We start from the raw sequence: 26,554 nt of genomic DNA, 5'->3' as shown, positions 1-26,554 counted from the left end.
TCCTAGGGGATCACCAGGAGCTTGTGAACACCTAACAGGTGGAACTAACAGGGAGGTAGAAGGCGCAGCGGCCCTCTATATTATGTAACCTGCACCCTTCACGTTCTTAGGAACAGGCAGGCCTTCAGTGGATCCGCAGTAGCTTCTGCTGGAGAGCACCGGCGTTGGGTCCTCATTTTCCCCTTATACCTCCTTATCCCTCTAAACCACTACACAACTCCCCACCCCCGCACGAGGCCAGAGAGGGTAGCGGCTTGTAACCACCAATCACCCACAGCTCTCAGTTAAGAGGCAAACAGACTTGGCGCCCGCCTAGCAAAATTTAGCAAGGCACCTGTCCCAGGGTGGGGCACCTGGAGGGCGCCTATTCCTGCCCCACGCGCACCGCCAGCCTTCCCAGGGCGATGCCCCTGGGCTGTGGCTGAGGACAGAGAGAAGACGACTTCCCAGAGACTACGCCCCCCACCCCAATTCATAAAACGCACGATAAAAAATAAAAGCTTCATTTACCGACATGCGTGATCACCGTGGCCAGTCGCCGGGTGAGCTCCTGGGGGCCCATTTCTTCTTTTAACCAAAATAGCATTTCATGTAAAAAACCACTCAGTATAAACAATAGAAAAAGCAAAGCAAAACTGTGTGTGCCGCCGGTACGGGTGACCCCGTGAAGGCACCTCCTCCCTAGGCTGTCTGGCCTTCACACGCGTCCTCGCTCTCTTCAGGCACCCCACGAGGGCCACTTGCAGCAAAGGGCGACTCTCCCGACCGCTCTGGTCGCGGGCGCCAGCCACGCCCTGCAGAGGATTACTTTAAAGGCTGAGGCTGGCACGTTTCCACGTGTAACGACGTCCGGCATTTAGAAAGATGGAGAAGGCAGTTATGGAGGTGAGCCGGGAATGGTGAGAAAAGCAAGGGGCCCTGACCCGGCTCTCGTTCACAACGCCCAAGGCCTCTCCAGGAGAGGGGATGCAGTGCTTTCCGGGGCGGGGCGGGGCGGGGGGGGGAGGGGACTGGGCCGCCAGGTCCCCAGTGCCGCCTCCCGGGAGCTCGGATGGAAGGACGTTGTGCCCGCGAGCAGGAGGAAGCGCGGCGCGGCGCGGCGCGGCGGCTGCGTGCTCTGAGGGCGGAAAGGAGCTGAGGCCGGGAGGTGCCAGGGACCCCGCTGCACCGTCTACCCGAGCCTCCAGTGAGGTCGGGTGGAAGGATGCTGTGCTGCGCGCGGAGGGACGCGCAGCCCGCAGGCTGTGTGCGCTGAGGAAGGAGCGCAGCCAGGCAGCCGGGGCCCCTCTGCACCGCCCGCCCTGTGCGCGCTGCGCCCCTTACTCCAGGGCACACTTGCCTGGCTCAGGGGCGGCGTCGGGCTCCGGGGAGGTGCGTGCCGTTCGAGTGACGCCCGTTTTCAGGACAGGGAAGCTGCACCCCTTCCTTTCTGGAAGTCCACCCGCTCGGGAGGCGACTCTTGGTCCGTCCTCAGGACCGTGGGGGAGAGGAGACAGCAGCTTTGGGCGCTGCAGCCAGCACCGGGTACGAGCGCCCTGCTGGTCTCGGCTTCTCTAGGGGCCCCTCCTCCGTCCGGGCTAGGTGAAGCCCTGTTGCCCGCCACCATCTCATGACTCCAGTCTGGGGTGGCTCTGACGGTGGAGGGTACAGAGCGGCTAGAGTTTGTTTTTCCCGATTAGGGCTTGTCTCAGGCACTTAACAGCCTCCACTGGACACCCGCACTTGCAGCCCGAAGCGCGGGCTGGTCACACACGTGCGCTCGCCAAGTCTCCACGGTGTGAGCCTTTTCCTTTCAGCCGCTATTCGCGTGCTCCAGGGCTCCGTCTGCCACCTGTCAGGCGCGCTAATAACTCCTTTAGCACCTGGTACATCCCCCATGCTGTACCACCTCCCCACCAGCCCCAGGGGCTATCTGGTGGTAGACATTGTCCGGAAGCTTCCTTGGGTGGCTCCAGACAGACAGCAAAAGACTCAGTTCGGTCGAGCTGCACCGGGAAAGACTGGGCAAACGGGAACTTGTTCGGGTTGCCCCCAGTCTATTCTATACACAGAAGACCGTGAATATCCGGCCAGCAAAGTGGCAGGGCCACCCACATATTCTGAGCCAACGCCAGGACTCTCATTTGTTGCTCTCCTCTTGTTTACATAGCTCAGCCCCAAAGGCCGTGGATCTAATTTCTGGTAGTACCCACTTGCCCCAGAGGTTTGGGGCATTTTAAAATGCTTTCTGTGGCGCAGTTGTGGACTGTGGTTAAGAGATGCTGTTAGCCCACCTGTGACAGGAGATTTGTGGAGAGTTTCCTCCCCCTTGTTAGGTTTGGTCAGTTCGCATTCTGCCTGCACTAGGGGAGTAGCCATTTTCATAATAACGTCTTGTAAACATTGTAGAAAAGGGTTAAGGACCCAAAGGAGGGAGACAGCTTAGGATTGTGCTTCCATAGTGATTTCTGGCTGTTCAGTGGTCACGGGTACTTTCCAGGAACCTAATAGAGGTGTTTTCTTTTAGTAGTCAAAACCCTGATGCCCAGGCAGAGCCAATTGTGAGAGGGGTTTTAGGTCATCAGAAACCAACGAATTGCTAAGAAATGGGTGATTGGGGGACGAGGGAAGCATGCCAGACTGGGAAGGATCGAGATCCATTTTGAAGATTCAGGACCTCAGCCTCTTGGATTAGGCCAGGTCCTTATGAGAGAGTCATGGAAAGGAGGGAAAGAGGGAAGGGGGAGAGGAAGAGGAAGCAGAGGAGATTATGAATAGGAATGTGAGGATATGAAAAAGACTGGAAGGAAAGAAACCACACTCAGAGCGAGCCCCTCCTTTCCCACATCCTCTGCACCTTCAGAACTTTCAAAGGTTTCCATGGAGATAAATTATCTGGAGCCAGTGGCAGGATGTAGCAAGCAATGCCTGTCCTCAGAAACTAAATCTGTCCCCATCTCTAACACTTGCTTTCCCAGGGCTTCTATTGCTTCACCTGTGCTGTGAGAGGGTGGGTCTGTGATCTCCACATTCCCTTGTCCAGAAATTCTATAACTGTGACAAAGCAGAAATGACCACATGATGTTCAATAGCCCACACCTCCTTGTTCCTTGAAGAAAACGGTCATTGTCTCCATTGCTCTGTGAATACTCACAATCTTCTTTCTTTCCCTCCTGCTCCTTGCCCTCTGCCTTCCCTACCTTCTTTTCTTCCTCCTAGTTATGTACTAAGGAGCCCTGGTGGCACAATGGTTAAACATTTGGCTGCTAACCAAAAGGTGAGCGGTTCAAACACACCAGAGGCTCCGTGGGAGAAAAGACCTGGAGATCTGCTCCCATGAGTATTACAGCCTAGGAAACCCTATGGGACAGTTCTACTTTGTCCTATAGGGTCTCTATGAGTTGGAATCCACTCGACAGCACACAATTATGGTCTATTTCCCGTCTCCTTGGCAGCCTCTGCTAAATCACATTGCTCCTTTGTATAGCCAAATCAGAGGAACAAGCAAGCATATCCCGCCTCCCTCACCAATGAATCAATAAACAATCTGTCGTGATTATTGATCATCTATTATATGCCCAAGGTTGTGACAGGAAGGTAGAACCACCACCAGAGATTAAGTGCCTGCTCTGTGCCTGGTGAAATGTTAGGCATTTGACAAACATCATTTAAGCCTCATAACAACCCTTTAAGGGTTTTAGCCTCATTTTACAAATGCTGCTTCTGCAAGGACCCCACTTTGAGTAGTAAGAATCTAGGCCATTCTCTGCTGCCAGGTAAGGATTCGCCTGAGCTTAGAAAAAAAGAATGATCATCCAAGCAATGCCAAGAGCTTTACTGGTGGACTGTCAAATGAAGAGAAAGACAGTGGAAAGTAATGCAGTAGGTATTGCGGCTCCCTCAGCTCACAGTGCCATGGGGGCATTGGCTGATGTCTGAGGTACCTCTGGGGCCATTCAGTTTAGTCTAGATCAATGGTTCTCATATTTAGCAGAATCACCTGGAGGATTTTTCAAAATGCTGAGCGCCACCCTCAGAGTTTCAGATTCAGTAGCCCTGGGTAAAAAACCCATTGCCATCCACTCGATTCTGACTCATAGCGACCCTCTAGGACAGAGAAGAACTGCCTCCATAGACTTATCTTGATATATTTTTTCTAGCTTTTTTTTCATTGGGCATTTAATCTGCTTTTACTTCGTATTTTGTTTTGAGCCCTGTTTGAATTTGAAGCCCTGGTGGCGCTGTGATAAAGAGCTCCGCTGCTAACTAAAAGGTCTGTAGTTCGAATCCACCAGGCGCTCCTTAGAAACCCTTCGGGGCAGTTCTACTGGGTCCTGTAGGGTTGCTAGGAGCCGGAATGGACTCCATGGCAACGAGTTTGGCTTTATCTCTCAGGCACCAATAGGGAAGCAGGACCTCACCCCTGCAGGACACGCCCCAAGTCTTCGCTGATTGGTTGCAGAGGAGATGACGCACCATTGCTCTCCGCTGACCTGGACGGTGGCCAGGAGAGGACAAGAGGCTCCCTCCGGGCTCCGGAAACATGGCGGCGGCCTCTGCACCGTCGGTGCTGCCGGTGGCGGCGGCGAGGACCCGGCGGCTGCATCTTTGCCGCCTGCTGCTGCCTCCCAGGTAACGGTGGGTGGAGGTGCGGTGGGTCAGAGCCCGGGGGCGGGGATGGTGGGGTGAATGGATCCGGGTGCGCCGCCCTGAGATGCGGAGGACAACAGGGAGAGGAGGGCACAATCTCTGCTTTCAGTCCAGCTTCAGAGGAACGCCTCCTGGACGCAGCTCTGTGTCTTCCCTCTTCCCACACCCACCCTTCAGCCAGCCGTTTGCCTCAGTTTCTCCCTTCAGGAGGAAGGGTGGGAGAAGCCGCGCCTGCCATCCTACCTGTTCCCCTCGCCATAGGGGCAAGAGTAGGGTTGCCAGATTCAACAAATAGAAACACTGAACCCCCAGTTAAATGTGAATTCCAGATAAATGAGGATTTTTTTTTTTTTTAGTATAAACATGTCCCAAAAATAACATAAAAATATAAAAAAAATTATCTGTGGTTTTTCTGAAATTCAGTTTAACTGGGCGTCTTGTATTTTATCTGGCAACTGTGGGCAAGAATAACGTTTGTACAGCTCCTAACCGTGCAAACCGTGTGGGAAGCGTTGTGATAAGCCAGCTTCTGGTGAGACTGAAAGAGCTTGTTGTTGTTGGTTGCTATGGAATTGATTCCTACTCGTGGTGACCCATGTGTACAGGGTAGAACTGCTCCAATACCCGTTACTATCCCGTCGATCTGACTCATAGTGATCTACAGGACAGAGAAGAACTGCTCCATAGGGTTTCCAAGGCCGTACATCTTTATGGAAAAGGACTGCCACATCTTTCTCCCTTGGAGCTGCTAGTGGTTTTGAACTGCCGACTTTAGCACTTAGGGGTCAAGCCACCAGGGCTCCTGGAACTGCTCCATAGGGAGGGTTTTGAATCTTGAAGGCTGTGACCTTTTGGAAGCAGATCTCCAGGTCTGGTTCCCAAGTGCCTCTGGCTGGGAACCACCAACCTTTTAGGTGATAGTCCAGGGCTTAACCATTTGTGCCCCACCCAGGGACTCAAAGAGTTAGTATACTTGCTATATTTTAGAACTAGAAAGACAAGCCTTGTAGGGTTTGTGTATTTCTTTGTATATTGTTTTATATTCTTGTTTACAGTAGTAGCTTACTTACAAACTACTTCCTAAAGATCCTCTTTGGAGCTGTGTCCAATTAACAGAACCTCCAAAAACCTGCAAAACCTTTCCTCCACCTAGAAAGGAGTGTGGAATTAGGAAAATTGAGGTTCTCATCCTAGCAACTATTGTTTATTACCCCAGTGATCTTAAATAAATTACTTCACATTTCTGAGCCTTGGTTTATTTGTAAAATTATAACTTAAAAAACCCCATACCTAGAAAGTCTTTAATATATAGTTATTAAATAAATAAATCTTTCTGAGACTCACACAACTAGTTTTACTTTTGGTCATATTTATTGGGGGTGGCCTTGGGATTCCCTCAATTGGAATTTGATGTTTTTCTTAAGATTAAAAAAAAAAAAAATCCATTGCCATCGAGTCAATTCCGACTCACAGCCACCCTGTAGAACAGAGTAAAACTGCCCGATAGGGTTTTCAAGGAGTGCCTGGTGGATTCTAATTTGCTGACCTTTTGGTTAGCAGCTGTAACAAGATTAGACTGGGGTTATCGGTATTGAGGAGGAAGACCACAGGGGTAAGTGCCATTCTCATCACGTTACATCAAGGTTCCATACTGTCTACGTGATTTATGATTGTTGATGTTGAACTTGATCACCTGACTGAGGTAGTGTTTGTCAGATTTCTCACCTGTAAAGTGACTCTCCCCCGACCCCTTTCCTGCTGTACTCTTTGGAAGGAAGTCACAATGCCCAGCCCACACTTAAGTAAGACGTTTTTACTTTCCAGAAATGGATTGAGATGTTAGTTTTGGATGAAGCAGATAAAATGTTGAGCCAAAGGATTAAAGATCAAATTTATGAGATTTATCAGAAATTGAATACAAGTATTCGGGTCTGCATGTGATTTTTCTATAGCTAGTGGGTTGGATTAGTTGTAACTGTATAGCTGTGAAGTGCTACGTTGTCCTTCTCCCTGCTCAAAGCAATGGTTTCCTATATCCTCTGTCTAGCTCGGTTCTGTAGTAACATGCTTAGTCTCAAACATCATTTCTCTAAGTATTATTAGGAAAACTATTACACTTCTTAATTGATGTAACAACATAATTAGTCATTGTCTGTTTTTTAAGGTCGTATTGCACTCGGCCTCAATGGTAACCAATGTGTAGGAAGTCATCAAAAAGTTCCTGAGAGATCTCTTTCAAATTCTGGTGAAAAAGGAAATACTGGCCCTTCAAAGGATCAGTGTTCTACAAACATTTTGAAAGAAGGTAATGGTTTTCGAAGTTATGTACTTAAAAAAATTACAACTAGGGTTTTTTTGTCTTGTTTTGTTTTTTAACCTTCTTTAAGCTCAGAGCCCCAGTGGCACAGTGGTTAAGAGCTCAGTTGCTAACCAAAAAGTCAGCAGTTCGAATCCACCAGGTGTTCCTTGGAAACCCTATGGGGCAGTTCTACTCTGTCCTATAGGGCCGCTATGAGTTGGAATTGACTCGACTGCATTGGGTTTGGCACAAGTTTGTTTAAGCTCTGTGCTAAAATTGCAGGAACTGCTGTCATGTCTTAGTGTTTGTCATAAAGCTGGTGGAGTAAACACAAGAAGAAACGCAACTGCCCCCGACAGTAAAAAGACTGGGATGAACATCTTTCTTAAGTCCAGAGTAGTCTGTTCTGAGATTCGGTACAGCAATATCTGTAGTTAGGCGGAATTAATGAATGAATTTCTAACTGGTCTCTTTCAGTGGTAGGGATGATAGTTAAAGATCAAATGACTTCTTTAAGATCAAATGACTTGTTATCCAGCTCTGCTGTTGATTAACCTTCTCCTCTCTGAAGTGTTGTAGGAAAGGAAGCCGTGTGCCCTCTGTGACGTGCAAGAGACTGACCAGCCAGGCTGCTCTTTTTGAGAGGTCAAAACCCAGTGGCCACCAAGTCAACTCCAATTCATGATGACTGCGTGCATGTCAGAGTAGAACTGTGCTCTGTAAGGTTTTCAGTGGCTGATTTTTTAGAAGTAGATTGCCAGGCCTTTCTTCCAAGGTACCTCTGGGTGAACTCAAACCTCCAACCTTTTGGTTAGCAGCCAATTAACCATCTGCAGCATCGGGAATATACTGGCTTCTGAAAAAGTGCCTGTCAGGGATTTCATAGCTTCCGATCTAACAAGAGACGCTCTTCTCTGGTATTGCTATTTAGTTGCTGTTAATTTCTAATTATTTCTTTAACAGACTGAGGCAGGATCTGCTCACAGTGTAGCTGTCATGTGCTACGCTGTCTTTGCCCTCTGCTTAAACTAAAGCTGTCCCATTCCAACCCTGTCTGCCACAGTGCTGTAGCAGGCAGGGATGTGTGGCGCCACACAGGTTTACCAATTTAAACACTGACTCAATGGATAACTCTCGAGCATTGAGGCTTGTTAGTGTTTTGCAGGTGGTGACATAGACCACAGGGAGAGAGATATTATCATGACAGACTTCAGATGAGGGACAAACCATGTTTTGATTGCTACTGACTTCTTGGTCGATCCCTTATTTAGTTACAATTTTCATCTACCAAAAGATGATTTTAGAGGGAAGGTTTTTAGCAGCTTTTGCCAGCCCAAGTCATGTGGGATTATAAAGACCGCATTCCACTGAGAAATGTGAGCTATATCGTTTATATATAAACAAACAAACAAACAAACCTCACTGCCCTCGAGTCAATTCCAACTTTTAGCGACCCTATAGGGCAGGGTAGAACTGCCCTATAGGGTTTGGAAAGCTGTAAATCTTTACAGACGCAGACTGCCACATCTTTCTCCTGCAGAGCAGCTGGTAGGTTTGAACTACTGACCTTCTCATTAGCAGCCGAGCGCTTTAATCACTGCACCACCAGGCCCCCATCATTTATATATACTTTATACTATTTGTGCCCTAGAACAGTGTGCGGCAGTTGCTTTTTGAATCAGAGTTCCATTATATGCTATTGTTTCTCAGGCTTGTGGTTTTTACATGCAACTGGTGTTTTTGGTTATAAGCTGTGATCTGCGCATCACTTGTGAAAACAATATTTTCATTTGAGTATTTGTCATCCTCATTGAATTATTTGCTTTTATTTTGGTGAAATAAATTCATGCGTTACTTTTCAAATGTGATTTGTCAGCCAGACAACCTTAAAAATCAGGTGAATGGATTAGGAAGCAAATTACCTCGAAACGTCGTAAGACGTATTTAAAAGCGTACCTGGGAGGATTTGTGGTTGGTCAGAACATAGCGGGAAAGCAAATGTAAAATGTAGCCCAAATTTTGGTTTTTATACTGTGGATAATCAAGGGAGAAATCGATAATGCTGTTACATCTGGTTGTCTTAGCTTACACAGGATTTTTTTTAGTCATGTTGCTTATATATTATGCTTTCTTGGTAATGCCTCTGTAATTGGGATTTTCTTGGCATTTTCTGATAGCAGTTTATATTGTCCCTGGCATAGTCGTAGTGGCTTTATCACTAAATTGAACTGTGAGTTGTAGCTAAATTAATATTGAAGTTGTCAAGGATTTCATTTTACTTGGATCCACTATCAACACCCACAGAAGCAGCAGTCAAGGAATCAAACAATGTATTGCACTGGGCAAATCTGCTGCAAAAGACCTCCTTAAAGTATTAAAAAGCAAAGATACCACTTTGAGGAGTGAGGTGTGCCTAACCCAAGCCATGGTGTTTTCAATCACCTTATATGCATGCGAAAGCTGGGCAGTGAATAAGGAAGACTGAAAAAGAATTGATGCCTTCGAATTATGGTGTTGGTGAAGAATATTGAATATACCATGGACTGCTAAAAGAAAGAAAAAATCTGTCTTGGAAGAAGTACAACCAGAATGCTCCTTAGAAGCAAGGGTGGTGAGACTTTGTCTCACGTACTTTGGACATGTTGTATGGAAGGACCAGTACCTGGAGAAGTACATCATGCTTGGTAGAGAGTCAGCAAAAAACAGGAAGACCCTTGACGAGATAGATTGACAGTGGCTGTAACAGTGGGCTCAAGCATAACAACGATTGTGAGGGTGGTGTAGAGCCAGGCAGTGTTTCATTCTATTGTACGTAGGGTCGCTTTGAGTCAGAACCAACTTGACGGCACCTAACAACAACTAGGATAAAAAAGACTTTGTTCAAAAATAATAATAATACAGTAGTTGGTAGAGGTAGAGGATGAGGGGGGCTCAGAGGTGGCATTGACTTGATGCAGGACAAGGTTCACGAGGAAAACAGTGTGCTGTTTGCATAAAGAACCACTGGGTGTTTCCATATTTGTTTTTCTTTTGTCCTGGTTATTTGATGTTTTAAGTTGCTCCGGCCAGGGCTTTTTTGATGGGTTGTATTACTGTTTTGTAGAGAGCTGTGGTGGTAAACACATTTAAGTTACTTGTGTTACAAGATGTAAGATAAACTGAGAAAAAGCCAGTGATAAATATGGGTTATTGTACCGAATTCGTGTAGGTTTTGCCCTCACTGAAAAAAATTTTTAAGTCCAAGGCTATCGACTAGAGCATTCTGCGATGACGGAAATGTTCCTTATATGTGCTACCCGTTATGGCTGCAACAGGCCACATGTGCCAACTGAGCCACTTGACTTGTGCTTGGTGGGACTGAGAAGCTAAATTTTCTGTTTTGTTTAATTCAAATTACAATTTAAATAGCCACATGTGACTAGTGGCTTTTGTATTGGACATCCAGGTCCTAGACAATAGTTAACATCCTGGAATTTATCGTTTACAGTCCAAAAGTGCCTCAGAATGGCTTACATAGCTGTTCTTTTTGTTTTGCTTGGTGTTTGCTTCTGTCTTGGGCTGACACCTGCTCTTGGCTGGCTCACTTTGTTATGGGCTTTAATTTCACTACCCCAAACACAAGACCCCCCACCCATCTGTCAGTTTGTCATACTGTGGTAGCTTGCATTTTACTGTGATTCTGGGAGTTACGATACCAGTGTTTCAAATACCAGCAGGCAGCAAGAGAAACCTTTTCATTCTCTCTAGATACTTTGATGACCAGCCGGCACTCCAACGAGAAACACTCTTGAGTATAATTTTGGCACATAAACAGCAGCTGTGGCTAACAAGCAGCTCATGTTGTTCACTAGTTCATGTGGTGTGTTCTAAGTGATATTCTGTTACTTACTAATTATGTTTCACCATGATAACTTCTAAATTAATCATTTTCTCTTTTTCAGAATTGGCCTTAGGGCTCGATTTGGGAGGAGAGCAGTGGCCGTAGACATTGAAGAAGACAAGCGGACTCCGTGTGACCTGGAGACTCCCCAGCAGCACACAGAGGAAGTGCCAGTGGAGGCGGCCAACCTCGCTGAACTCCTGGGATGAGAGAGTTCTGCGTGCAGTGCTCAGTGTTGCTGAACTGGCGATAAGAACACGCGTGGTGCTTTTCTGGGGGTTAACATTTGAAGCTTGTCCCAGTGCTCATAAAAGATCAGAAATACAGATTTTGATAGGAACACAACTGTAGTCATAAACTTGTGTGAGGAAAATCAATGGCTTTTTCGTCTTTAGAATGAGACTGTTGGGGTGGGGTGTAAATACCTGTCTCAGAAGTTTATTTCTTACTTCTGTAGAGATGGTTGTAGGGGTGTGCTTTATCATGTAATAATATGCTTGTGGACTGAAAGATAGAAGTGCTATATACAGTCAGCCAGCTAGACCACCATACCTACCTTTATTATGTCAGCAGCTCAGATAGAAAGGACTTTAGAATGGTTTTTTAGAGAAAATGTTCGAGTGCACTTTGGTGTTGTGTTTTTAGTCAGTGAAGTATTTTATTGTGCTAAGTGTGAACTTTTGCCAGGCACCAGCAACAGTCATATCCTCACTTAAAATCCCAGAAAAATTGCCATATTGTATACTGAATGTTTCATAAGTTACAATTTAATGAATTACAATATATTTTCTTTTAAAATGGTTCGGTCCTTATTCCTTAAAGAATTGTACTTTTTGCCATGATTCTGTATCTTCAAAGGAGGAAGATAAGACAACACTACATATTTAATATTTTATTACAGTTCGAAAATTGTGTACAAAGCACACAGCAGATGTGGTTTTTCATTAGAAAGGTTTAATAGTGTGAGTTCACTGCAGCTTGGCAGTCGTGCAGAGACCAACCAACTACAGACGCTCATCTGTACCGCCTGCTGCGTGTTTGTCTGCTTCTTGTGAGAAGACACAATGGAACATGAGATTTCTCCCTTTTCTGATGTGACACACGTTTCCTGGTATATGTGAAGGAGCTACTTAACAGCAAGGTTTTCTGTGTTCATGGGCTAGTGGTAATCAGTGACCTTACCTATCTCTATAGCAGCCATACAGTGAGTTTATGTCAGTATAACCCATTGCTGTCGAGTCCAACTCATGGCGACCCTGTAGGACAGAACAGAACCTGCCCCGTAGGATTTACAAGGCTGTCTTCTTTATGGGAGCAGAGCGCCATATCTTTCTCCTGTATAGCAGCTGGCAGGTTCCAACTGCTGACCTTTTGGTTAGCAGCCGGGTGCTTAACCACCGTGCCACCATGGCTAACCCAGCAACCCAGTGCCATCGAGTTGGTTTCTGACTCATAGGCAGTGCGTATTTTACCAGTTGTCTCAATTAGTATTACTAGAAAATAATATGTTGATCCATTTACCACTCAGCACCCCCAGGCCATTTCATAAAAAGATAAATCACTTAATGGCTTTTCCTGTGGCTTCAGGATTAAGTCTAAAGTTCATGGCCTCCTGGCTGCCTCACCAGCATACTCATTCTTGCTTGAAGACCTGTGAATATGCTGTTCTCTCTTCCATGTAGAACATTTTTTCATTGGTCCTGGTTAAAAGCTATTATTCTTGAGGCTTCTATTACTTCTTTCCAGTAGGGGGCAGGTGTGTATGAGGATGAAGATTTTCAGTTTGGGGGCCCAGGTGGGGACTTGTTCAAAGTCAGAGAAGCTTAAATTAAACCAAAAAACGTCGCCACTCTGGTCAGGGGGTGAGGAGCAGAAGCACTGGCCTGGCCAGAGTGTGAGGTGTTACCAGTGATACCTGGCTCGCCTCAACCCTGAGGTGCCCCGGTGGCCATGATGATTCTTCAGAGCTATTTTTTTTTTTTCTTTTATGGCCAAAACAGCAAAAGGGATTTGAAGTATATTCTTGAGACTTATAAAAAGGAGAATGTAAATACAATAGGACCAATTAAACGGAATTATCTATACTTAATGAAAAATAACAACAGCATGTTTCCTTCTATCCCTTCTGCCCAATGATATAGTAGGATGTTTTACTCTTTCTGATCCTTTTCCAATAGTACTTCTCAGCTAGTTGAAGGTCCCTGTGTGGAGCAAACAGTTACGCATACAACTACTAACCAAAAGATCAGTGGTTCAAACCCACCCAGAGGCCCTCGGAAGAAAGTCTGGTGATCTTCTGAAAGGTCACAGCCTTGAAAACCCTATGGAGCAGTTCTACTCTGTACACGTGGGGTCGCCATGAGTTGGAATCAACTGGACAGCAACTGATTTGGTTTGGTTTTGGAGCTGGGTGAAGCCTTTAGGACATCCTTTCTTTTATGTAATGGTAAAATTGGAATACAGTCAAACATAAAATTCACATTGGCTTTCAGCTCTGCTCTTACCAAGCCCACATTACACTGGCTTCTGGGGCCAGTCCAGTGTAACAACATCCAGCAAAATAGCCTCTCAGCAAGAGTGCTGGAGCAGGAAACACTTGGGGTTTTACTTACTGGCAACAGCAGGTTTTTAGACTTGTAGGAATTAGTTTTGAGCTTTGTAACAATGTGCAAGGGAACATTTATGGTTCCGTGGTAGAATTCTCCATGTGGGAGACCTGGGTTCGATTCCAGGCAGTTCACCTCCTGTGCAGCCCCACCACTCTGTCAGTGGAGGCTTGCGTGTTGCTGTGATGCTGAGCAGGTTTCAGCAGAGCTCCCAGCCTAGAAAGGCCTAGCGATCTACTTCTGAAAACCAGCCAATGAAAACCCTGTGGATCACAACGGTTAGATCCGCAACCAATCGTGGGGATGGCCTAGGACCAGGCAGGGTTTTATCCTGGTGTGGATGAGGCTGCCACGATTCAGGAGCCGACCTGATAGCAGCTAACAGCAAAAATGTTGATCCACTGTGTCTGCAGCCTTGGTTGGTGGACGAGCTCTTTGTCGGCCAAGTCTTTGGTTTCTGTGAGTTCACCCTGTGGGCTGTCTGTGTCCAAAATGCCCACGGAAGTAGACGGGATGTCATCATAAGGGAAGCTTCCTTCTCAGGGAAAATGGCTTTAAAGCACAGAAGTAAATTGAACTTCCAAATACGTTGCAGCTTTAACACAGAAATGGAGAAAATCCTGCTTAACTCGGCTGCCCTTTTCTGCTGACATTTTGCTTGACTTCTGAAGCAAAAATGAGTTGTTTTTTTCCCTGTATGAGTTTTTGTCACCACCTACACATAACATCAGGCAATTCAGGCACAGTCAGTTCGTCCTCAACGTATTTCCAAATCACAGAACATTCTTCTCGTCCCACGTTTTGAAAATATGACATTGGAGTAGTCAGCGTTTTAACATCTCTTCTGTGGTCAGCAGCAACAGCCATCGTGTGGGAATGTGTCTAAGGAGACTATCTCCTTCCATTCCTATAAAGTCAAAATTCTCATTAGTTGCTTCTGCACATTTTGAGGAAACTGAAAACTGACCAGAACGTTTATTATGAAAGCTTCAATATCCCAATAAGCAAGCCTCACCCCCTTTTAATAGTGTTATAGTCAAAGTGTGCAAGACATTTAGTGAGTAAGATCTTTTTATTTCCTATGGTGAGAAGTTCACAGACTGAATGGGGTTTGCTAAAATCACATTTGGGCTGTCTGCTGAATATGTATATAGATGAGCAAAACCTACCAGTAATCTTTGGTGTTTTCTGCAATTTCATTAAAATCTTCATAGAAATAAAAAAAGATCTGAAACTCTGTTTTTCAAATCAAAGTACCAAGAGCTAGGGAGAACATTTTTTTGTTCCGCTAAGTCAACATATGACTTGATACATGGTATAGAAAGCGTGATCGTTAGTAAAATCTGACCGAACCAGCTCTACATGGTAAGAGGCCAACGTGTATGTTATCAAAATTCCCCCTTTGTTCACACATAAAACCCTTCAGTTGTAACCTCTGACCAGGAAATGTAACTTCAGTCTGTTTCACAGAGCAATCAAAGGAACAGTAGGGTCTGTTCCATGTGGTTTGCCCAAGCTAATTCAGCAGCTGCTATTTTCAACTGGGCATTGGTATCATTTTAGGAGGATGGAAAACTTTTGATTGATTCAGAAACACTTGTTTGTCTCATTCCAGACTTGTGAGATTCAGTCTCCACATGTGCTTTCAGAGACCCTTCTCCACCACGTCCAATCCCAAATTCTTTATACGTGTTGTGCAGAATGCTCTATTTTGGTTATTTATCTCCACAATCCAGTTGTGTCTGGTTCCACAGTGGTTAAGAGCTCAGGCTGCTAGCCAAAAGGTCAGCAGTTTGAATCCACCAGCCGCTCCTTGGAAACCCTATGGGGCAGTTCTACCCTGTCCTATAGGGTCACTATGAGTCGAAATCGACTGGCAACAGGTTTGGTTTGGTTTTTCTAAGTCTCTTTTGGTGATGCCCAGGTCATGGTGGCATTGGTATTGTAACTGTCCTCCTTTTTATTATCTCAACTCCTGAGAAATTAGACTAGCGCAATCTTGATACAAACCACAACAGTTAATCCACAAGCAAAGTCAAGACATTATCACAATTACAACGCACTTAAGTTGCACGCTTAAATTGTATCATTTGGAGTGATAAAACAATGGATGAGCTGCTCTTGTGAACTGCAGATCATGGTTGCCAACATCAGCAGTCAGAGAGAATAAAAAAGAAACTGTGACTCTGGAAGGTGGATTGTTGTTGTCAGGTGCCACTAGTCAATTTTAACTCCATGCCTTCTCCTTTGGATGCTAATAACAGTGTTGCTTTCAGACCTATTTTTTGGGATGCCATATGGTTTTTATATTATTTCCCCAGCCTTCTTTTCCCATTGCCTAAAACTGGGACTTTTGTGTCCTAGGGAGGGGTTTCCTGTGATAGGGAATTTTCAGGGCTACAACCAGGACTGAAACAAACAAAACAAAACAACATTGCTGTCAAGTCGATTCCAACTCAAATTGGGACAACTGGTCACCATATCAGTTCAGTGTAGTATACCCCACCCAGTGCCATCGAGTATATAGGAAGCTTCAAAACTGAAACCTTCTACCCATAGCAGCCTTAATTGTTTAGCCACTGTTCACATAATTATGACCAAATCTCACTGATTGTATTCATCTGATGAGCAGAAGATTTAGGAGAGGCATGGTGCTCTTTCTTATTACCCAGCTTCTCTTATAACAAAAGAACTAAGTCACTCCCCCAGGTTCAACCACTGTCACCAGGAGGCTTTTCCCAGACAAGAACAAAAGAACTCCCTCCTCTAAATGCGTTAATCACAGCTACAACATTTTGCTCCCACTTTGGGAACCCCGGTGGCATAGTGGTTAAGTGGTACAGCTGCTAACCAAAAGGCCGACAGTTCAAATCCACCAGGCGCTCCTTGGAAACTCTGTGGGGTAGTTCTACTTTGTCTTACAGGGTTGCTATGAGACAGAATCAACTCGACGGCAACGGGTGTGGTTTTTTTGGTTCTGGCTTTCGTGAAGGAGACCAGGCAGCTTACAATTGGCAGTCACTCTTCTGGTTTGTGGAAAGCCTGGTGGCATAGAGGTTAAGAGCTGTGGCTGCTAACCAAAAGGTTGGCAGTTCAAATCCACCAGGTACTGCTTGGAAACCCTATGGGGCACTTCCGCTTTGTCCTATAGGGTCACTATGAGTAGGAATTGACTGACAACAACAGGTCTTCTGGTTTGCTCAGCGTCTTAAAGCTTCTTTAAAGCACATGGTTTAGGTTACACAGTCAAAAGGCAGGGGAGGGATTGGAGAGAAGCCCACAAGCCCGCCGATCTAGTGAAAGAAAATGCTGGGCCTTACAGGAAACAAAACGGTCCCAGTAATGAATGCAAAGCTCAGCAACGTCCACACAGACCACTGGCTTTTGTGTGGCTGCCTCACTCAGCGACTGGCTAGCAGACTGGAAATTCCAGGGCTGTGCCTGTTTGGGGCCAGATTTATTGTGTAACCAAGGAGAACCTTCCGCCCACTCTGATCTAGAGGTTTAGCCTGCAAATTGGGGCGAATACCAATGCAGTGTTACTGAGGTGACATAAAAATGATGGATGACTTCAGGGCCTGCTGAAAAGGTGAAGCAGGAGAGAACACAGACAGATTGCTCTGAGGAAATATGCAGGTATTTAAAGCTCAGCCCCTTGGGTTTGCTTTTACTTGGACTGGGGAAGAGGAATAGGTATTGTTAGTATTCTCTTTTCTAACAGAAGTTGTCGGGAGAATAAGGAACAGAAGTAGAAGTAGGGGCGTCAGAAAAGAAGGTGGTAGACCCCACCCCAAATACTTTTCAGTCCAGGACCTGTGCCTCTCAGTCAAAAGAATGTTTCTTCCTGAGACAGCACTTTAAACTTGTCTGGAAAAAAACTAGAGCTGGGGCCCCAGGGCTGCAAGTTTCCCTGTAAAGACCGCTCACTTTTCCTGTCTCAGCCCTGCCAACAACCCATTTCGTTGGTGAGTCTACTTCTGTGATCCAAAAATGTATGTAAAATCAACCTTATTTGTTGAAATCTTAATTAAGATGACATGGTCTGCATTTTAATTGAGTTTAACTACCACAATTTCCAGTATTTCGATCCATCCTATAATTTCTGAGCACTTACTACATAAGTACATACTCTAGGCACAGAGGGAAATAATGACATAACAGTGCCTTCAACCTCAAAGCATTAGAGACAATCTAATTGGAGTCAAGACTAAACCACGGAAAAATCCAGCAGACCATGGTAAGGTTCAGCAGGGTGTCGGTGCTAAATTGGGTGACACCAGCTCTAGGCATGAGAGGAGCATCCCTAGGAGTAGAGAGATTGCTTAGAGTTGGATTAGTCAAGGGATTTCAGAGAATCTGAGGATGGACAGGATAAGGTGGCTGCAGGAAGAGGAGCGGGCTTTGTTTCAGAAAAGGGAAGAATTGCTGAACTACAGCCAAGAAAACCCTATGGGGACAGTTCTACTCCATCACATGGGATTCCTATGAGTCGCAGTCAACGCCACCCAACAGCAACAATATATTTGAGAGCAGGTGTATATCTGAAAGCAGGAAGGTTGGGCCGTCTTATGGGGAACCTGGCTTATCAGGCAGAGTCGTCTCAGTGGGAACTGAGGGCAGCAGGAAGTCACAGAAGTGTCTTTGTTTTAGATGGTAATGCCCTTGTTGAGTAGTTACTAAGCTTGAGCAGAAGGGGCAGTGGCACCCAGGGTGGTGTGCAGAAGGCCTAGAGATCACACCACTCATCTCAGGGCCTTGTGCTGGTGCAGGGTGAGTGGAAGCTGAGTCCGGGGTGGCGCAAGTGGGGAGAGGAAGGAAGGGATAAAGAAGGGCATTTCACAGAAAATAACCACCCAGCAGTGCCTGATGATTGGCCTGGGATGCGGAGGAAGGAGGAGGAAGAGCAGGAGGAGTGTAACCTAATTTCAAGCATTACTCACAGAGGTGGGAAAACGGGGCTCCTGAGTTGGGAGTGGGAGGGGGCAGATTTGGTTTTAGGCTTGTGTTGACTTTGAGGTGTTGGAGAGACAAGTTAGCAAAGTCTAGTAGGTGATAGGACTTGAAGTGAAGAGGACTTGAAGCACTTACTGATGAAGACCAAAGACCACAGCCTTCAGTATGGATTACACCTCAGCATAAAGAAAACAAAAATCCTCACAACTGGACCAGTAAGCAACATCATGATAAACATCAAAAGATTGAAGTTGTCAAGGATTTCATTTTACTTGGATCCACAATCAACACCCATAGAAGTAGCAGTCAAGAAATCAAAAGACACTTTGCCTTGGACAAATCTGCTGCAAAAGTCCTCCTTAAAGTGTTCAAAAGCAGAGATGTCACCTCGGGGACTAAGGTATGCCTGACCCAAGCCATGGTATTTTCAGTCACATCATATGCATGCGAAAGCTGGACAATGAATAAGGAAGACTGAAGAAGAATTGATGCCTTCAAATTGTGGTGTTGGTGAAGAATATTAAATATACCATGGACCGCCAAAAGAAGGAACAAATCTGTCTTGGAAGAAGTACAACCGGAATGCTCCTTAGAAGCAAGGATGGCGAGACTACGTCTCACGTACTTTGGACACGTTGTCAGGAGGGATCAGTCCCTGGAAAAGGACACCATGCTTGGTAAAGTAGAGGTTCAGCGGAAAAGAGGAAGACCCTCAACGAGATGGACTGACACAGTGGCTGCAAAAACGGGCACAAGAATAACAATGATTGCGAGGATGGTGCAGGACCACGCAGTGTTTCATTCTGTCGTACATGGGATCGCTACGAGTCAGAACTGACTGCGTAGCATCTAACAACAACAGTAGGTGATACGAAACTGGAGTTAGACGAGATTGAAGATCCAGGTGGGTAAGATTTCAAGGGGAAGAGACGAACAGAGAAGCCCGGGGAAGAGACACAGGAGAGTGGGGTGGGGGGGGGTATATAGTCAGTCAATAAATCTACTATAAAGGGCTATCTCATCAGAAAATTTAATATGGGCTAACAAACGGGTAGAGAGAGACAGTCCATAAACAGGACAAAAAAGGCCCTTGTCATGGAGCTCTAGGTGGGGCAAGAGACACTGACCCAATAGTTACCATTGTGCTGGGAGCCAAAGAGCGACCCAGCCCCACTTGGTTGAGGTTGAGGGAGTCATCTTCCAGGAAGAGAAGCTACACTGAACTTGAGACCCGAAGGCTGAGTATTGTCGACTAGAGAAAGTGAGTGGGCTTGAATTTTTAAATGCGTATATTTTTGTTCCTATCCATATGTTTCTTGACCACTAAGTCTGGCCATTGTAATTTATTAGCAACATCTAATGTTAGGGAAACTATGCAATTAGATTTTATTTAGTAGGAGTACAACACTCACAAGTCTGAGGAAACCTTATTTCATGATGTGTATATCCATTTTGTTCACATTACCCCTGGCATGGAGCCCTGGTGGCGCAGTGGTTAAGAGCTTGACTGTTAACCAAAAGGTCAGGAGTTCGAATCCAACAGCCACTCCTTGGAAACCCTGTGGGGCAATTCTACTCTGTCCTAGAGGGATGCTATGAGTCAGAATTGACTCAGGGCAATGGGTTTGGTTTTAACCCCAACATGGAGTCCCTGGGTGGTGCAAACAGTTAAGCGCTTACTACAAGTGGATAGGTTGGCAGTCTGAACCCACCTTGAGGTGCCTCAGAAGATAAGCCTGGTGATCTTCTTCTGAAAGGTCACAGCCTTGAAAACACTACAGAGCCGTTCGACTCTCCACAGTCACATGGGTCTCCATGAAACAGAATCGACTCAACAACAACAACCTCCTACACACTCAAGACAACTTATCAGCAAGCCAGTTGTTTATGTACCTCAACTTAGAAGTGCATTTCATCTGAAATCTTAAATTCCAGTGTACTCACTCTTCAGCCACACTTCTAACTATTCATTTAGATCCCTGCCCATCCTACCTCCCCCCAGGAACCCCCACCCTACCCAGAATCCCCTGACTTTTCACCCTTACCCGCTATTATGGATTGAACCATGTTCCCCTAAAAGACCCCTTGAAGTCCTTACTCCTGGTACGTGTGTACGTGACCTTGTTTGGAAGATGCTGTCAGTTAAGTTAACATGAGGTCATACTAGAGTAGGATGGGTCCTAATCCAAACTGGGTGGTGTCCTTATAAAAAGAGGCAAAGAGGCACAGACACAGAGGGAAGAAAGACAGATGAAGATGGAGGCAGAGATGGCAGTGGCGCAGTTACAGGCCAAGGAATACCGCGGATTGCTGGGAACCACCAGAAGCTAGGAAGAGGAAAGGAAAGATCTTCCCCTAGAGCCTTCAGAGAGAGTACAGTCCTGCTGAGCCCTTGAATTTAGACTTCTAGCCTCTAGAATTGTGAGATAATAAATTTTTGCTGTTTTAGGCCACCCAATTTATGGTACTTTGTTGCCATGGCCCTTGGAAACTAATACACCCGTGTCCTGGTCTCAATTGCATGATCATCTGGACACCCTTGCCCTCCTCTCCCTTGTTTCTGTCCTTCTACCCCGATGACCCCAGACCCTGATCACTGTTGTTTTCTACTCCTCCCACACCAGCAGGGCTGCAAGAGAAGCTATCACACCAGGCAGACAGCATCACACAAATGTGAAGATGTAGCTAGAGGCAGAGTGTTAAGGCCGTGTAGCCATCCTTTTCCTTGACCTGCACTTTCTCCCTCTCTCAGCCTCCAGAGCAGCCACACTAAACTCTCCCCCCCCAACCCCACCCCAGTACCTGTCTGCTCATTCTCAGCTGGTGGCTTCGCCTCCTGCCTCAGAGAGAAAAGAGAAGACATCAGGTACATCCTCAAAGTCTCGTCTCCAATTTGTGCCTCTTCACAGAACCCCTGAGCTCCCCAACACTCTCCATTCCGTCTTAAAACACACTGCCTGTCAGGATCAGGACTAGGCTAAGGAACTCCTTTTGGGCATCAAAAAATACAGTAATCAAGATAAAATTTCAATGCAATATTTTTAAAAATTAATGCAAAAAATCCATGATGAACAAGATATCAAAATTTTAAGTAGAGACAGGCTACAATCCTGTACTTGCACAGCCGTGCCTCACCCACCTCATCCTAATCCCTGCCCTGCTGACTGCAACCCATTGGCTGCTGAATGTTTTTAACAAGAGGGTACTCTTGATTCTGCATTCATATATTCATAACTGAAACAAAGTTATCCCAAACAAGATTTATCCTCATATGGAGCCCTGGTGGTACAGTGCTTAAGAGTTCGGCTGCTAACCAATAGGTCGGCAGTTCGAATCCAGCAGCCATTCCTTGGAAACCCTATGGGGGTGCTTCTACTCTATCCTATAGAGTTGCTATGAGTCAGAATCAATTTGACAGCAGTGGGTCTGGTTTTTTGGTTTGGGTATATGTTGTATAGCTGGACTAATAAGCAACATTATGATAAAGGAGAAAATGTTGAAGTTGCCAAGGATATCATTTAGCTTGAATCTGCTATCAACACCCATGGGAGCAGCAGTCAAGAAATCAAATGACATATTGCATTGGGTGAATCTGCTGCAAAAGACCTCTTTAAAGTGTTAAAAAGCAAAAATGTCACCACAAGAATAAGGTACGCCTGACCCAACCATGGTATTTTCAATCACCTCATATGCATGTGAAAACTGGACAGTGGATGAGGAAGACCAAAGAAGAATTAACACCTTTGAATTAGGGTGTTGGCTAAGAATATTGAATATACCATGGACTACCAGAAGAATGAACAAATCTTTCTTGTAAGAAGTGCAGCCAGAATGCTCCTTAGAAGCAAGGATGGTAAGACTTCGTCTCCTGTGCTTTGGACACATTATCAGGAGGGACCAGTCCTTGGAAAAGGATATCACGCTTGGTAAAGTCAGTGAAAAAGTGGGAGACCCTCGATAAGATGGACTGACACAGTGGCTGCAACAATGGGCTTAAAAATAGCAACAATTGTGGGGATGGTGCAGGGCTAGGCAGTGTTTCATTCTCTTGTACACAGGGTCACTACGAGTTGAAACCAAATCAACAGCACCTAACAACAATAACATATATAATATAATAAGAGAAAAAACTCCAGTTACCATTACATCAGTTCCGACTCACGGCAACCCCATGCGTGTCAGAGAAGAACTATGTTCTGCAAGGTTTTCAATGGCTGATTTTTTGCAAGTAGATTGCCAGCCCTCTCCTTGGAGGCTCCTCTGGGTGGACTCCAACTTCCAACATTTTGGTTAGCAGCTGAGGGTGTTAGCCATTTGCATGGCCCTTGTTTTTAAAATTCTGGTGGCAACCCAGGAAATGGATTCCATAAACCATTATTGAGTGGATTCCTACAATTGGAAGGAAATGCCGCTAGAGGGATCTGAAGTTCTGCTCTAAAGTGCTCGTCCCTTTCCATCACTGTCAAAATAGGAACTTGCCCCCAAGTTCCCCATAAATAGGTAATATAATCCAAAAGGAAGACTAGCAGACTAGAATTGGGCTGTATTATATGACTATCATTTATAACTAAGTCATTTAACCATTCCACTCTGACCCGTTTCCTCCTTGATGGGGAAATAAAGTGTAGCTATACCTGCCTCCTTGATTCTTCCTATATTGTCTCTATGAAATTACACTCAAACTGTACGTAGGTCTCTTATTCTTGTCTGAATAGTTTCATATGGACTAGAAAATGGAACTAGTGTTCTAATTTCAGAAATCACTCCAATATTCCAAATGCTCCAGAAATCATATCAGAATTAAAGATGTAAGTGGCATGTTTACAAGTTATGAACATAAACTAATAAAAATCCTGCAGGAAACCACAGTGAAGTAAGGTACAAAGTCTTACTACTTTGAGCCTTTTACATTTAAACTTTCCAGTCCCATGATGAAAACAGTTCATGGCTCTTGTCCAGAGATCACAAAGAAAAGAAAGATAAAATCACCTGTAAATTCTTTGTTACATCAATTTCTACATTCTGATTTTTCTGTAGCTTATTCTGGCCCTGTTAAACAGATTAACCACTGGTGAAATCAGCCTCAGAAGCCAAACTGGCACATTAAAAGAAAACATAAATCTCCCAGAATTTACTGGAAAGCCTGTAATTTCAACTTCATACATTTTTCTCAGTAAATTCCATGGTAGTAATGGGTGCTGAGAAGCATAAATGGTTACTGTAAAGTACTAACTGCTCAACCTTTCCATCTGAGAAGGAAGGGGTCACCCTGAAGTCTGAATTTATCACCCACGCTTTAAGTGTGGAACATTGTGTATGCCCTCAGTTGTTATGTGATGTATCAGTTCAAGTTCGAGTGCTTCAAACCTGTTTGAAGAAGACAAAATTTTACTTAATAGCTGTTTTCAGATGCGTCTGTGGCTCTGACTTTAGCTATAAACCTAGCTGAAGCCACTGGCGAAGAATAGGGGTGCTTTGAGTTGTTACTCCTTGTCTTTTTTTAATCTAATGCTGCTATAACAGGAATACCACACGTGGATGGCTTTAATGAAGAAGAATTTTTTCTGCAACAGTCTAGGAGGCTACAAGTCTGAATTCAGGGTGCTAGCTCCAGCTCATCAGCTCTGGAGATCCTTGTCATCAATCTTCCAGTGCTCTAGGAGCTCTTAGCTCAGGGACCCCAAGTCCAAAGGATGCCCTCCCCTCCTGATTCTTCATTCTTGATGATAAGAGATTCCTCAGTCTCTGCTCGAGTCTCTGTAATATCTGAAAAGAGATTGACTCAAAACACAACTTAATCTTGTATATTGAGTCCTGCCTCATTAACACAACTGCCTCTAATCCTTCCTCATTAACATCATACAGGTAGGATTTATAACACATAGGAAAATAACATCAGATCGCAAAATGGTAGACAATCATACAATACTGGGAATCATGGCCTAGCCAAGTTAACATACTTTTGGGGGACACAAGTCAACCTATAACACCACTCCACAAATAGGGTTAGTACTTGAGTTAGCATTAGTCCAAAGACTTTAAACTTCAATTTAGCACAGGTATAGGGCAGACGGGTTATATTACCATCTCTCACTGTTGGCAACCTGAGACCCAATGTGTAAATCCAGCAACAAGATCCTCGTCTGCAGAAATAAGTTATGTGTTTCCTCGTAAGGTAAACATGGTGTAGGTTTCTGTTCACTGGCATGGAAAACTAAAGACAGGGAAATACAAAATGAAAAAAACAAGTAAAGACAAACCCTGAGTCTTTACTAGGGAAACCGGTGGCATTGCGATTCTAGCATTTTATTATATTTTAAAGGAGCAGTAAAGTCATTAAAAATTACCAGTAACTAATAATGCAGAATTTGAAGCAAATAAAGCTGAAACATAAAGCAGTTCTAGACGAATTATTGCTTTTCTAAGTTGGTCCTCTGTCTTCATTCTTGCAAAACTGAAGGCCTGGTCGATGGGGTTGTTTGCTGTTCTAAATACAATTTTGGCCAATTTTTTTCTTGCCCATGTAGGTAACGGGCCTCTGCATTTGCAAGTTACTTATAATCCATTTGTTTACAGCACACCAGCTATGGTTCATTATACACTACACGCCTGCCTCATAACAGCCCTATGAGAAAGAATGGATCACCCCATTTCACAGAAGGGGACACTGAGGCACCAAGATGCTTAGTTAACCATGTCACCTCCATAAATTCCAAAGCCCGTGGCAGCTCAGAAGCAGCCAATCAGTTCTGGGTCCAGCCCTGAGCTCCTTCCCTCCCCTTCTCCCTGGGCACTGGCATAGCTCTTCCCAGAGTTCCCGTCAGGATAGGAGGGCAGGGAAGGGGGTGGGCCAGGGCCAAGAGAAGCAACCCAGGAAGGCAATGAATTTGCTTCACTGTCTGACATCTGGTGGCATCTGTGTTTTGCTAATGTCTGCATTTTGTTAGAGTTTGTTCTTCCTTTCTTTGTAACATACACTTTTCCTAATCCTCACTCTCAGCTTTTCTATATAGCACTGCTTCACTAAGTAAGGGCTAAAACTACCCTCCTTTGTGTATGTACAGAATTTCCCCCAGAAAGAAAATTGGGGGGCCTGGGGGATGGGATCTGAAGTGGCCAAGGTTGCTATCATGCACGATAAGTGAGAAAGACAGAGGGACACTGAGAAGAGGGAGAACAAGCCAAGGAGAGGGGAGGATGAAATGCAGTAATCAGAGGGTGTGTCATAAGGGGAATTTATCCAGATAAACCTATTTGCTGACATGTAAGGACCCTATCCCTGGGAGAGCTGCCCTTCAGTTATTGGAAAGTAGATAGAAATTTCTAAAGTTGTGATTGCTGTCTGGAAACACCGCACATATTTTCCCAATCCTCCAGTTCTCACCATGGGTCCCAGACAGGGGCGTGGCACAGGACTCAGTATTATTTGGTTCCAGAGCAAAACGCAGAGTTTGTTGCCTCAGTGTGTAAAATGGGATTTCCATATCAAACCACAGAGATATTAATTTACATTTTTCAATTTGTTCCAAAGCCACTGGGATTAATCCATACACACACTGACTCCTTGTTTGCAGAGAACAAATCACACCTGCTTCTTTGCTCTACCCACTCCAACGATAAATCCCGAGCAGAAGCAAACATTCTGTTGTATCGTGTCCATGTGTGCAAATGTGCACCCAAGTTTATATTCCTTCAGGCTGAAGGTGAGCAATACCCACATAGGTCCCTAAGTCAGACTTACCCTCAAAAACCACATGGGACCGTAAAACCAAGTGAGACTTGTTGCCGTCAAGTCAATTCCAACTCATAGACCCCGTGTGTTACAGAGTAGAATTGCTTCCTAGAGTTTTCTTGGATGTAATCTTTATGGAAGCTGATCACCTGGTCTTTCTTCTGTGGAGCTGCTGAGTGGGTTTGAACCGCCAACCTTTAGGTTAGCAGCAGATTGCAAAACACTTGCACCTCACATAGGACCGTACCGCCTCTCATAGGACCATATCAACCCCCCAAAAAACTAACTTATCGACAGTCACACACCCAAACAAAATCAAATCTTCACATAATCTTATACATAAATAACAGCACCAGGTAAATAAACAATGTGAAGTGAGTCGGGAGATGGGTGACTGGATGCAGGACTTCTGGCAGGAGAAGGGGAGACAGTGGGTAACGGGTGGCGAGGACTGG

At 45.1% G+C, this 26,554-nt stretch overlaps 1 protein-coding gene and 1 non-coding gene across 3 annotated transcripts in view; one reads left to right on the top strand and one right to left on the bottom strand.

Moving 5' to 3' along the window:
- Positions 1-930, bottom strand: part of MCF2L2 (MCF.2 cell line derived transforming sequence-like 2) — a 224,251-nt gene extending 223,321 nt beyond the window's left edge. For both annotated transcript variants that reach the window (XM_049881580.1, XM_049881586.1), the window contains exon 1: positions 511-930. In XM_049881580.1, the coding sequence (XP_049737537.1) occupies positions 511-586 (76 nt within the window). In that variant the 5' untranslated portion in view covers positions 587-930. The remainder of the gene's footprint in view (positions 1-510) is intronic.
- Positions 931-7,176: 6,246 nt separating this feature from the next.
- Positions 7,177-7,355, top strand: LOC126058051 (small nucleolar RNA SNORA81). Its single transcript, XR_007513069.1, has one exon. It is a non-coding gene; the product is annotated as a small nucleolar RNA SNORA81 (small nucleolar RNA).
- Positions 7,356-26,554: the final 19,199 nt, after the last annotated feature.

The sequence above is a fragment of the Elephas maximus genome, chromosome 1 (assembly GCF_024166365.1).
Source record: "Elephas maximus indicus isolate mEleMax1 chromosome 1, mEleMax1 primary haplotype, whole genome shotgun sequence".
Classification (NCBI taxonomy): Eukaryota; Metazoa; Chordata; class Mammalia; order Proboscidea; family Elephantidae; genus Elephas; species Elephas maximus.
Note: the sequence above shows the minus strand (reverse complement) of the source record. Positions and strands in the feature narration are given on the sequence as shown.